Source organism: Strix uralensis, chromosome 9 (genome assembly GCF_047716275.1).
Source record: "Strix uralensis isolate ZFMK-TIS-50842 chromosome 9, bStrUra1, whole genome shotgun sequence".
NCBI classification, from domain to species: domain Eukaryota; kingdom Metazoa; phylum Chordata; class Aves; order Strigiformes; family Strigidae; genus Strix; species Strix uralensis.
In genome coordinates this window covers 5,610,406-5,624,427 of record NC_133980.1, presented here as the reverse complement: position 1 = coordinate 5,624,427, position 14,022 = coordinate 5,610,406, and the positions used below count along the sequence as shown (strand labels likewise).

General features: G+C 42.9%; 1 protein-coding gene across 7 annotated transcripts in view; it reads left to right on the top strand.

Annotated features, from left to right (window-relative positions):
* Window positions 1–14,022, top strand: part of MECOM (MDS1 and EVI1 complex locus) — a 345,512-nt gene that overhangs the window by 305,334 nt on the left and 26,156 nt on the right. For 4 of the 7 annotated variants that reach the window (XM_074878468.1, XM_074878466.1, XM_074878471.1 and 1 more), the window contains 4 exons: window positions 3,068–3,170; window positions 5,382–5,598; window positions 8,808–8,955; window positions 9,743–9,899. In XM_074878468.1, coding sequence (XP_074734569.1) covers window positions 3,068–3,170; window positions 5,382–5,598; window positions 8,808–8,955; window positions 9,743–9,899 — 625 coding nt within the window. The remainder of the gene's footprint in view (window positions 1–3,067; window positions 3,171–5,381; window positions 5,599–8,807; window positions 8,956–9,742; window positions 9,900–14,022) is intronic. The other 3 variants (XM_074878469.1, XM_074878467.1, XM_074878472.1) reach the window with 1 other exon arrangement.

The window sequence follows — 14,022 nt, the reverse complement described above, 5'->3', positions numbered from 1 at the left end:
GTTCATTTCCATGGGACACAGTTAGCTTCTTGTTTTTTCTCAGACAGGATAATTCCAGGAGGATTTAGGTGGGAAGAGTGAGAAAAAACCTTTTCACATGAAGTGATAAGGACAGCTATTAAAATCAGATTAAATTTACCTGCACAATCATTTTGGTTTGAAGTTCAATATGTTTTATTTTAGTTCCTCACTGGAATGCAATCTGGTATATAAACTGTTAGTGCAGGTTGGGTTTTTTTTGTATATACAGAAATTTTAAAAAACTATTTTTAATAATAATTAGTTCATATTTTAATAATAATAATAATGTCAAAACGCTAGAACTGGAAATCTCTTACTTGGACTTTGTTTTAGAGGATATTAGTTCTGAGATGCAAAATACAGAAAAATCACTCGACCTAAAACATGGGGTTTTTCAGGATACTCTGTTTTGTCTCCCTGCTGAGGTACAGAGAGGTTGGCAAGGTAGTTTCTGATGGGTAGCTTAATTCTCTCTGATACTTTGGTGTTTTCAAATACATAGACAGGACAGCTGGCTACGGAGTTCACACCCTGGTTAGGGATTTGTCCCACAGCTGCATCGTACCGGGGCTTCCCGAAGAGATGTGATGCACCCCAGCACAGCGCTTGGTGAACAAGACCCTCTTTATGCCTGTGTATGGTACATGTGTCCTCACTTTGCAACGAGAGGTGAAAAGGTCTATCAAAATACCTTTGATGAGACAGGAAAAATACTGGAGAAGGCTTCACTGTGGTTTTTGTTCTGTCCTTGGTGTGGATGCACCGCTGACCTCAGAAGAACAGCTGAATTTACCCTACTGTGACAAAACCTGGGAACACCAAGGCAAGTCCTGGGCAGAGCTGTCCTGGGCAGAGCAGGAGCTTTGGCATGGTGGAGATCCCACCTGGCCACGGGTTGGGCCTGATCCTGCTCCCACCCCAAGTGGGAGGTGGGTGCTGTTGCACCAGGAAGGTCTGCAGAAGTCTCTCCAGTCAGGGTGCAATGCCATACTCGTATTATTTCCACCCAAAGCCAGGCAGCAACCAGGCTGATCTTCCACAGATTGAACTGCAGCTTCCCTTTCAGATGTGTGGAGGCCATTATACTTCTGGAAGAAAAAAGCCAGTTTTCAATACATTTATCTTAATAAATGGAAAAACAAGCATCGCTTAAAGCAAGTATTCACTGGATGCGGTGCTGACATTAGATTTATTTGTGGGAGTTAAAAGTTGGCTTCACTTAAAGTGTTTCAGTCTTTGATCAAATGAGTTGTGTTGCCCCAGCCGCATCCCCAGCATGCCAAAGCCCACGCAGCAGCCCCACGTCCTTCAGCGCCAATAGCAGCATCAGCTCCAGAGGGGATTGTGGTACCAGGCATTCACCCGGCTGCGTGAGGAGACATGCACGAGACCCTGTCACGACTCTCTTTCCCCCTTGTGCCTTCCAAAATACTCAGTGGAGTTTGAAATCCCCTCAACAAGGGGTAAAAATGGCAAGCCCAACCAGACCCAGCCGATGGTTCAGCCAGGGTGGCGTGGAAGAGTAGGAAGGTGTCACCTGGGCAGATCAGGCTGCCTATAAACTCCTTCTCCTGGGTTTCATGAGGAGAATTGGTCATAAGCAGAGGGTTGTGTTACCAGTACCTTGTGCCCGGTATGTTTTGCCAGCGCTTCTGGCACCTGGAGAGGGGTGAGCACAAGGGTGGTGGAAGGAGCTGGCCCCTTCAGCCTTCACTGCCACTTCCCTACACACCTTCTCTAGAGCGGTTTTTGGGACAAAGCAAAGACAAGAAAACAAATCCGAGGAAATGCATCTTATTTCGTTATTTTTAAGTATTTAGCTTGTAACCGTGGGCAAAGGCTGCTTATGAAGAAAGAAACCATTAGGCTATACGGCCACCTCCTGGAGGACATCGGTATGGGCTCGGCTGTGGGAGCCACCCGATGGGTGATGGTTCATGTGTGACTGGGCAAGGAAAATACCCACGCGTCTCTGGATACCCCTGCCTACCTTGTGACCAATGCATCGGTTTGATTTTAAACAGCAGGGGTGATTGTCTGCTTTTCCCCCAGTGCACTGAAATGAGTATTGAGAGTTAAGAGTTTGAGAGCAAAACCTTTAAAAATACTCGTCTGAGAAAAGGCAAAGGCATTATTTTTTAGCATAGGAAACATAGCTGTCATGTGTTTTTGTTTAACAAGGCCTGAGGAAGTTACTAATATTTATTTGAGCTGCTTTGTGGAGCTTTTTAGTGCTCTTCACATTTCCTGCTGAGACAGAAATCAGCCAGATGGATTTTGGGAATTTCCTTTCGGCAGAGCCTCACGGTGCCGGCGTGCGCTTGCTCTGGGTGCGCGGACCGAAGGAAGCGTGGCCCCTTCGCCCCCACGCAGTATCCTGCACCCCTGATGGGCTCCTTCCCAGCGCCTGATGTCACTTTTACAGGGGTCCAGGTGCCACCGGCCTGGGTCACCACCTGCAGCTTTGGCTGCTCACGGTGTTTCTTCATTCAGGACTGATTTTTCCTTTGATTCCCGTTTGAAGCTAAGGAATAACTAGGCGCGCTGGTTTGTATAAGCCTCTCTCCTCACAGCTTTCAGGGCTGCGTAGGTGATTGAAATAGGGGGTTTGGATGACTATGGTTTAATCAGCAACATCTCACATCTGCTTTAGTACCTTTTCCCAGCGCAGCAGGAGTTATCTCCCTTACGTGGATCACTCAGTGATGCATTTTATGGCTACTTTGTACATGGGTTTGGTATAACTAAGCATGCAAATTGCTGGTGATATTTGCAGTCATCACGCAGCTCATTTTGCAGCAGAGGCTGTTGAAAGCAATCGTCCTTTTTATCCTCACAGAGCCCAAAGCACCAACAGCTTTGCGGCTGGAAGGAGCAGACCTGCCGTAGTCGAAGCTGGCACCTCTCCAGCAAACAGCAGCCAGCACCCATGCCACGGCAGGGTCTGGCCACACAATTTTGATCCTGTAACACTCACTGGTAGTGGCTTGTGCCTCTTTATCTGTTGTGGTAGTCACATTGCTTTATCTTTTTTTTTTTTTTCCAGATATTCTACAGGGTGGTAGCAGATATTGAACCAGGAGAGGAGCTCTTACTGTTCATGAAGAGTGAAGATTATTCACATGAAACAATGGCTCCGGACATTCATGGTTAGCCACTTCTTACTGTCTGATCTAATAGAAAATTTCATTGATATTAAGCAAAAAACTAGGGAAATTTCTGCTCTGTTGGAATCCTTTTGAAACCGAGGATGGCTTCACTGCAGCCAGGGAAGAGAGCTGGACCACGTTTGTATTTGTCTTCTGCCCTCCTATTTCTCTGAAAGCTGTTCAGTGAATAAACTAATATTATGACAGCTCCTTCAGTCACACTGAAGGGTGAGTCTGCTCTCAAAAGTAATGCCAACCCTGGCATTGGGGGTTCTCTGTTTATTTTCTTCATCAGTCCATCATTCCAACCTGATCCAACCAGGAGTAGAGCTTCATTCAGTGCATTTCAATGCAGCTGAATGTTGCTTCATTCAATGTTGCATTTTCTGCCTGCTAATCTGATGAACTCTAGTTTGCACAGTTGATATTTCTCGGCATTGCATCCCTTCAACTCCTAATGCTGTTCAGGTTTTACCCTCACTTACTTGAACCCCCCTAGCAGAAACAGAGTTCTGCAGATGTAACAGGGCAGTAGTAAGGCTTCAAGATTGAAATGTGATCATTGCAAAAGGAGAACAAGAGTCCATGTCCTTATCTCTAGGCTGTCCTGCTCCTGCAGGATTTGTATGGACCCTGATTATAGGTTATTTTTTGTCACTTAGCCAAACAACAGGTTTTCTGTCATCTTGAAAAGAGAAAATCTCAGGTTGTTAATGTTGCTGTCACTTGTGAGAATATTTGAGCCATTCTTCCTCCTCGCGCTCATTTGTTACTCATTCTGGGTCTGAAACTCCTGAGCTGTTCAGAATTGTCACCCACCTCCAAAAGCTCCTTTTGCTTTGCTTCCTGTTGGGCAGTGGGTTATACAGCCACAGCGGGGACTGGCTGTAGGATATCTGCTTGATGCCCATTAGGTTGCAATTTATGCCAATGTGGACGTTTTACAAATTCTCAGGGATTCAGGGACAGTACACAGAAGTTTTCCCAGTGCAGGAGGTATCAAGGGCTGCACTTTCTTATAACTGCCTGTAAATTTAGACCAGTGTCTTTTGTTCTCTTAAAAAAAAGGTGGGGATTATTCATTCATTCTCATTTGTTTTTGTGTTTGGTTTTTTTTCCCACAGTGGTAAGTTTGTTTAGTTACTGCTAAAGAAGTCCCCTTTTTCAGGCATAGTGTTTTCCATGCCTAGTCCCTATGGTCAAGTATCTATTGTATAAATGAAACCAAAGGAAATCTCTGCAGTCACATGCAGGAATATGTCCCACAGGGCTAATTTAGCAACAGACTGAGCCCAAGTATTGCTCATGGACAGTGGACAACAGAGTCCTAAGATGCTTTTGCTGGATCAACTCAACTGTCAAGTAGCAATCAGCTACATCTGAGATTTCAGTCAGACTCCTCAGTGCCTTTCTGACTCAGAGCCCCTGGGCATTTATATCTGCAGGGCAGGTAGCACTGGAACCAAACCAGGGCATCTGGTTCCTCATATGGACCATCAGTAGAAAATCCAGCAGAAAAAAATACATTGGGATGCTCTTCTCTAAGTTTGCTTTTTGGGATTTTCTTCAGATAATCTATTGTTTTGTGGGAATTACTAAGTAATGGAATGCAATATTCATTCCAAAATGACACTCTAACCATCTTCTACACTCGTTTTCAGTAAGAAATGTGACCGATTTTATGGAATTTAAAGCAAGGCTCCCTGTGTTTGTTACCCCAACTTCATGTGCCTCTGGCTTACTTTGAACAGGGTTGGGTGCTACAAAAGGACTCTAATGGAAATGAAGAGGCTTTTAAAAACTCTATAAACACCCTTTTGGCTATTCTAGGTGCTGATGCTTTCATCTAAGTCAGTCTCCCTCATTCAGAAATGCAGAGACTGACAGCCTCCTCTAGATACCCATTTAGACCCTGTATATCCCCATTTAGGATAGTATATAAACACACTGACTTTTTTCCTAAGCTAGGGTTAGGGAACCCTATTGAATGTCACCCAGGCAATTAACAGGTAGTATTGCAGTCATATATTGTAGAATTAGAGCATTATTACAAAGTGTTCTAAGGCATCCTTGTTTCTTTTGAGCTTCTTCTCTTTTTCACTGAATAGCCATTTATTTAACCACCCTGTCGTAGAACTCCTGATGGGATGGTAGTTAAAAATGACTGAAAACTGACATGGTCTCCCTGTACCCAACCCCTTTGTCTTCCAGAGGAGCGCCAGTATCGCTGCGAGGACTGCGACCAGCTCTTTGAGTCCAAGGCTGAGCTTGTAGACCACCAGAAGTTCCCCTGCAGCACACCTCACTCCGCCTTCTCCATGGTGGAGGAGGACTTCCAGAAAAAGCTTGAGAATGAGAATGACCTTCAGGACGTGCATGAAATCCAGGAGTGTAAAGAGTGTGACCAAGTCTTCCCAGACTTACAAAGGTAGGAGTAGATGCTTAAAACGTGATTGAATGAGGCAAATTCTGTAATGGCTTCAGTCAGATCATGCAGGGCATCACCCAGGGCAGAATCTGATACCTTCATCTTCTATACAAACCAAAGATGAAGATGAATAAGACTTCTGTCCCAGTTGGTGTTTTATGGCATAGAAAGCAATGGAGTCTCAATCAGAAATTTGGTCCTTATACTGAAGTCCTTAGTGGGGACCTTAAATTAAGAACTGGATCTTCTGATAATCAGATCTTTAGCTGGCATGAATTGAGCTGGTTGCAGTGAAATCAGAGGAGTGATTACAGTTCAGATCAACTAAGGTCTAGGATCCTTATTTTTAGGTAGAAATAACTTTAGAACATTTCCAAGGGCTGTTCACTGATGCTACCAATTTTGTCTTTGCAAACAAGCCATGCTAGTTAGAGGCAGGTTCTAGATGTTAATATGTATATGTCTGTATGTTAATACATATTTATAGCTGTACTGTCTTGAAACACTGGGGTTCATCTTTTTCTTATGTATATCTGCCTGCTGAAACAGATAGACTCATGTGCATATGTACCTGAAATACGCATAGAATGTGAACGGAAAGTACGACTTTTATATGCTGATTCGCATATTTCCTGTCACTATAGTTTTTGTTGTTATTTAAAATACCATATTGTGGTGCAGATTATGGCAAATATTGCAAATTACTGAAAGATTTTGAGAGTACACTGGAACTTCTACAGCACATCCCTCACAGATTCACATCTTAATGCTTTGAGGGCTGGGGCAAGGTTGACTTCAGCCAACACTTGATAGTAATGTTGAGATATCTCAACAGCAAAATCCTGGGCCAGATCCTCCACTGTGATGAGACAGTGCATTTCTTAGGAAGCTGGTTTGTAGCAGCAGCAGACCTGGGCTGGTATCTCTTGCTTTCAGCCAGAGTCTGTAGCACAGCTCCCACACTCCCACAGTGTCTTATTTCCTCTCCAAGTTGTGTGGGCACAACCTACGTGACTATTAAGAGCCCTTTTAGGGACAGCAGTGTATTTATTTGCATTGCTTAAAAATCATATGCCCCTTAAAAATTGTCAATATAGAGTATTTGGTGGGTTCATATATTTCACAGAAATCTTTGCTAGTCCATGATTCAGGATGTTGTGGTGTCTGTCAGAGGTTAGCATGGATTTGTGCACACCCGCTTGTGCACAAACGCCCCTTTGAACAACTGCTCCTGGATGCTTCAGGTGCTGGCTCTGCAAGATGGAACCCTCTCTCCCAAAATACAGACTCCTCTTGATGGAGCAGAGGTGGCTTGGCATCATGCAGGGGGTTTCAGATCAGTGTGTCGTATGACCCGATCCTTACGCTTCCGCAAAATTAATGACGCCAAAATTAAAACATGATGTGCCAAACGTTGCTCCCTGCATACTAGGTCAACCCTGCTGAGTGGGAATTTGTGCAGGCACAAGGTTTTATTCACCGGATGATGTAGAGCAGTATGTGGCTCCACGTGTCTAATTTTCAATCTGATTGATTTGAAAGGGCTGATGTAGGTAGATCGAATCGAAAGGGTTGCATCACTGTGGGTGAGGCAGGAGTCTGGACTGTAACATTTTTCCACGTTGTGAGTTATTTGGTGTTAAAGTTCTTTTCTGCCTACGAACCAGAGGACAATATCTAACATATGGGAATCATTGAGGAAATGTAAATTTAGCTTAAAATATTAAATATTGAAGAGAAAGGGCAGAAAACAAAGAACAAGTCATCATAAATAGATGGGCAGTACTGTGAGAAAGAATGAAAAATGAGAGAAAATGCAGTCATTCTCTGAACTCTTGAATTATTGAAAGGCTAATACACCACAAAGACAGTTCACAGCGAAAAAGTACTGGAGTGTGCTATATCCAGATTATATAAAACAAAAGGCCAGAATGAGCCATGCTTGAGGGTGTGTGTAATTAAATGGAGAAAGAGCTGAGCAGGAAGATGGAGATCTGGGGGGCCAAGACTGCCCAGTGCTGATGGCAGATCACGTAGCCATGGCAGGTGTCCGGGGAGCTGGTGCCAGAGCCGGGGACAGGAGTCTGTCTAGGTCTTACAAAAAGTTTGTTTACCAGTGATGGAGAGTCAATTGTTATAGAAGTATTAGGAGAGGAAGCAAGAATTAATTTTGTCCCCTGAAGGAAGGAGACTGAGAGGCATAGAAGAGCATCGCAGTGTGAAAGCATTTCCATTACCTGTGGCTGAGAATGGAGGTTGCTCTTTCAGCTGCATGACCCAAATGGGGCTGTAAACCCAGTGGGTTTTGTCCACTGATTCAGCAGAGATCGGTGGGAGCTTCACATGAGGAAAGATTGATCTGGTTTGACATCACAGACTAAAAATCCCAGTTTCCAGTGGCTTTTCTGTGAACGCACTCTTACATTATGTAGTGATCTTTTCTCAAGCAATAGTGTGAGTTACAACTCTGTATGTGACCGAGCAATACAGGTGATTGAAAATATATATTTGCTACAAATGAAGAATAAAACAGGAATTCAGAAAATTCAGAGACGAAAATGAATTCAAAGATGTGCAACAGAAAATAGGTGAAGATTGAATACCCTACTAATAGACTGAATAAACTACTAAGAAATGAATGAATAAACAGTTACACAATTGAATACAGTTAATAATAATCAAGTATAACTTCAGTCGCAGTGTACTGTATTTAGAGGCTACTTATGCTCATCCTGGCCTACTCCAGTGGAGTTATTCCTCATCTATTCCAGCTGTAAGAAAAATTGACTCCAATCTAAGGAGTAGAGTTATGTCAGGTGGTGGGATTCAAGGTGTGTTTAGATGGGAATTCATAAGGTAGAAATAATTCAGACTGCAGGAAAGAATTACTAGAGTGAAATACTGAGAGGCGTATGAAATAATCTCCTTAGGGAGCAATGGCAGCAGCATCTCGTGGAGCATTTGCAGGTGGCCTGGCAAAACACAAGAGGATGTGTTATTCTGGTAGGGAGGAGGATGTTCTGTCTCCCGGGTGGGGTGAGCCTGGTACTGAAAGGACTTGGGTCTGTCAGGATTGGGCTTTTGGGGCTTTTTTTGTTTTTTTTTTTTTTTTCCTGTAATTATGTGCTCTGCTGTCTCATTTTCCTGTAAACCACTGATAAACCTATGTGTGTGGGACACCTCACTGAGCCCTGTTCCTGTTTCTGCAGCCTGGAGAAGCACATGCTGTCGCACAGCGAGGAGAGGGAGTACAAGTGTGACCAGTGCCCCAAAGCTTTTAACTGGAAGTCCAACTTGATACGTCACCAAATGTCACACGACAGCGGGAAGCACTACGAGTGCGAAAACTGTGCCAAGGTACAGTGAATTTGTAGGCTGCCTGGCGGTTCTTGTGCTGCTGGGTACATGGGAGCATGGAAGTGGGGATGCCTGGGGCCAGGATGCAGGAGGGCACAGGGCTTCTCCCATGCTCCAGATGGTTTCTCAAGGGTTTGCACTTCTACTTTATGTTATTTTTCTATCCTGTACTAAGTGAACGCAACTATCTCATCTCTAGAGCATCTCTTTCACTTCCCAGTCCAGGGCTTTGTGTGTAGATTATTTGTATAGGATGTGGTGCTCTGCGTTGCTTTTTATCAGATTCCCAAAGCTTGGGCCTTTTGCATGAGGACTACCTTGTTTTTAAGTAGTTTTGCTGCAATAATGGGAATTTTATATTGAGCTGACACTCGTAAGACCAAGCCCTGGGTTCTAGGACTATGTCGTGTACAGGATTTCTTGCTGTCACACACGCAGTTGACACTATAAAGTATTTCTATTGCAGTAATGCTCAGAGGTTTCAAGCAGCCACATTTTGACTTGTTTTCTGTGAAGTCCCTGACCTCAAAAGCACAATTTGTAATGGCAGGGTCAAAAGCATCTGCTGCAGTGGCTGCAAAGGGGTTACCAGATCCACCAAATACTTGGCTGATCCTGGGAAAATGAGGCCCCATCCCACAGGCATAGCTCCCATTGACACCCATTAGTGAGGGTTTTAATCTTAAATACTCTCAAATAGCTCCAAGGTTTGAATTTTAAAAGACTCTTGTAATAACTGGCTTCTTCTGCAGTCAAGTTTCTTGGTTAATCAGTACTCATTTCCTAGCAGGTTTTCACGGACCCCAGCAACCTTCAGAGGCATATTCGTTCCCAGCATGTTGGGGCTCGCGCTCACGCTTGTCCAGAGTGTGGCAAAACCTTTGCCACTTCTTCAGGCCTCAAACAGCATAAACACATCCACAGCAGTGTCAAACCTTTTATATGTAAGTCTTCAACTAAACGTCTTTGGTTAAGTGTTATTTCTTTTGTTGTAATGCAGCATAATCTGGAAGCAGGAGGTTGTGTTGTGCTCCCTTTGAATTTCCCACTGGTTTTGCAGGGGCTGTGAGTTATTAAATGAGTTCTGGGTAATTTGTAGTCTAATGCAAAGCGTTGTTTTCATATGATTTTCCTTTTCAGACAGACACTGTATGCTGTATAAATGTACCTGTTGTCCCAGGGATATTTTTCCATGCACAGTTGCAAAGAGCAAGAGGGGAGAAAGATTTAGCATGAAGGAGCCATGCCACGCTCAGCGACTGCAGCCTCATTGCTTTGCGCTGTGCCAAGGCGGCTGCTCTCTTTCCTGCTCCCCTGCACGAGCAGCAGCCCTCTGTGCTGGATCCGGCTGTTAGTGCTGGCACAGGGGAGGAGGTGGCAGCGCCAAGGTGGGCAGGGGAGGATGGCAGTGGCTGACACCACAGTCTGGGAATCAGGGAGACCCAGCAGTACCTGTAAGGCTGCTTTGCTTTAGGAGTTAATTTTGAGCCACAGGGTCTCCACAGCACAGGAGTTGGAAAATAAACCTTAGAGGCAGTGAATTTCAGTCGGAGGAGCTTGCCACCCTCCTTGAGGCTCCTTTGCATGCCCCAAATTTAAGTATTGAGTTGAGTTATTAGATCTTCGCCAACAGCTGCTCCAGCAATAAAACTTGTCTCGTATGTGGGCCTGACTCTGTACTGGGCTATAAATCGGATCCTCAAAGTCTCACGGGTTGTGTTTACTGCTGAGCCAGAGCCTGCTAGGAGATGGGGGAGCTGGGTGCACGGTAACGTTACAGGTTGCTTTCTCTCCCTTTCACCAGGGAAGCAGAGGCAGAAAATATTTAACAATATTGTTCTTGGTAGTGCTCATCTCCACCACACTCTTTCCAGGCACCTGCTATGGCTTGAAAGGCACCTTGTGACCATCTCCCCTACTTGTCTGCTAAACTTCTTAATCTTTTGCTGGTCTGGACAATAATTTACCAAAATATCAACACCACAGCTGGACAAAGTGACGGCCACATGCTAAGATAATTCCTCCAGAGGAGGAGTATTGGCTTGAAAGACTAATTTGTGCAAAATCTGTATACCTGCCGTTGGGTTAGATAATACTTTTGGTTTGGGCTTCTTCAATGAGAAAATGTATAACTAGATCCAATAGTAAATATCACTAATAATTTTTAAACCTGATTACAGGTTAAGTAATTACACTTAAAGATTATAATTATCAGAAAACTGTAACTTCTGGCTAGGTAGGGAGTCTTCAGATGGTCCTGTTGCAATGCCCTATCTAAAAGTCGGTAAGTGGCACCTCTCATAAATGAAATAATCTCTCAAATGCTCCTTGTTACTATTTATTCTGATAAATCAAAACAGCAACCAGTATTCTTCATATGTACAGTGCGAGGGATGAAAACCCGTTGAGCAACCTACAAATAACAGCCATGTAATTGCAGAACAAAAGAGTTTGGAGACCACATGTTTGGTAGGCTTTGCTGAGCGATGGGAGGGAGGTAGGGTCACCTAAAGGAGATATCTGTTTTCCACCAGAAGGCCACACACCATGATTTACTCGTACCAGTCTGTTTATGGCAACTGTCTCTTATTACAGTACACCGCCCAAGCTTGAGTGAAAACTCACCAACACTAAGGTAATTACTCACTGCCTTCACAAAATCTCCAGCCTCTCCAAATAGAAACCACATGCCATAATAGACTGAACATATTCAAAATAGTACTTACAGTAATTTTTTTAATAAGCAGAAAATATGCAAGCTTAACTGCTGACTAATTTGGGGTCCAGAGATAATCGCGGTACAGAGTGTGCAGAGGCATGAGATGAATTTTTGCAATTTGGGAGCCAGATTGGGAGTCTGTGTTAAACCTGGGGTCTGTAGAGCAATAAAAGCTGCAAGGAGGAAAGCTTCTCTTACAAGTTAGTTGCCTAAAAGTATGGCACTGAGATTTAAAGGTTGTAATAAGGTGTAATAGGAGAAATCAAACCCAGCTTCTGTTGCTTTGATATGTGGAAGCAATTAGAGTTGATAACCATCCCCCATCTACTAAAGTTTAAGCAAAACTTTGCTTGGAAATAAAAGTCATGTGATGAAAAAGAGGTAGATCTTATAACAAGAACTTATCTGAGGAGTCCTGTCTACTAGGAATATCTCCAGAGGTTGAGGTGGCACAATCGATTCACACAGAGTCTTCTCACTGATGCTGTGTGACATGCAGGCTTTGGGTGATGGTTCCCAAGAGTAAGACTACTCTGGGGAGTAAGGACTTGGGACCTGGGCCCAAAATTTCTTTCACAGCCTTGAGAGCCTGTAAATTGAATAGGCTACCTATTAAATGCAAGAGACACCTTAAGCAATCAGCACCTCATTAAATAGTTTTCAGTAACTTTTATGCTCAAAAAGGTAAAGTCCTCAGTAGAACTGTTAATTGTTTGATTGAGGTTATAATAAATATTTACATTTTTTAATGGCATTGCCATTATTGGTTTAGTTTAGTTTAAAACTGAGATAAAATATATTTAGTCAAATGATTAATTTGCATCTCCCTTCATAGTTTGTAAGGATATCTCTCAATTGTAAATGCGTATTTTTGCTTTTCTCCAGAGTAGAATATTTCTTGGTTCTGTTGATTTTTGAATATATTAATGGAGAATAATAATTTAATAATGTATTGATATTTTTAAGGGAGAATTTCCAAAACTTTAGGAAGACCAAATCTGTGCTGATCCACCCCTTTTCACCCGCTTGCCACTCTAGCCTACCTGAGTGAAGCATTATATTTAATAGTCATGTGAATAAGAAGCAGGCCCTCACCAAAACCTGGTAGAAGATCAAGAATTCAGAAAACATTATTTGTTTTTAATTATACATTAGACTAACCTTGTATGCATTGGAGAGTTTTTTCCTGGAAAAATATATATATGGTCTGATGCTCTGCTGCTATGTGTTAGGCATAACTCTGTCGGTGCTGGTAGAGTTATTCTGCTTTACACAAGGAGAGGACTTGGCCCATAATATCCAAGATGAAGCTTGTGCAAACCTATGGATATGTCACTCAAGTAACCATTTTGGTCAGTTTAATTTTGGTTTCTGTGATCAACCTAATGGGAGCAGGGGGAACTTTTTGTTTAAGGCCTCAACAGTGAAGGTAAGGGGCCTGATTCTGTACTGTGAAGTATGAATGTGACTTTTGTTTGTGGGAGAAGAGACCTTATACCTACAATTAGGCTGAAAATAGGAGAAAATAGAAGAATCAGAGCTTCGTACTGGAACAAATAAATGACAAATAGTTCTATATTAAGTTAAAAATAGTTCTCTGTTAAATAGGCAAATAAAATATTTTTAAAGAAACAGAAAATACTTATCCAGAGAAAATCAAATATTTTCAAAGAACTAGAATCCTCCTTTCTCTTCTCTTCTCTTCTCTTCTCTTCTCTTCTCTTCTCTTCTCTTCTCTTCTCTTCTCTTCTCTTCTCTTCTCTTCTCTTCTCTTCTCTTCTCTTCTCTTCTCTTCTCTTCTCTTCTCTTCTCTTCTCTTCTCTTCTCTTCTCTTCTCTTCTCTTCTCTTCTCTTCTCTTCTCTTCTCTTCTCTTCTCTTCTCTTCTCTTCTCTTCTCTTCTCTCTTCTCTTCTCTTCTCTTCTCTTCTCTTCTCTTCTCTCTTCTCTTCTCCTTTTTACTTTCTCTTCCATCTTTTTTCTTCTTTATTTTTAATTTTATTTTTTTCTTTTCTTTCTTATTTTTCCTTGTGAATGAAGATTTCCAGCAGGAACAGTAACTGATACACAGCAACAAACATTCTTCCTGAATTACCACATCGCAAATTTCCTGTGTTTGGGCCCAATTCTGCACTCTTTACCCCACGAATTGTCCCGGGGATGTCAACGGGACGTGAACAGGGAAAACGGGTGGATCAGGCAGGATCAGGACCTCAAACAATAGGAGCATTGTTGCTCAGATATGAAGCAGCCTGCTGAAGAGGTAAACAGTTAAGAGATGACAACAAGTGGTCAAGTTTCTCAAGGGCAGAGATTTAGAGGAGCAGGAAGGTTAGCGCGGGCCCCGGTGC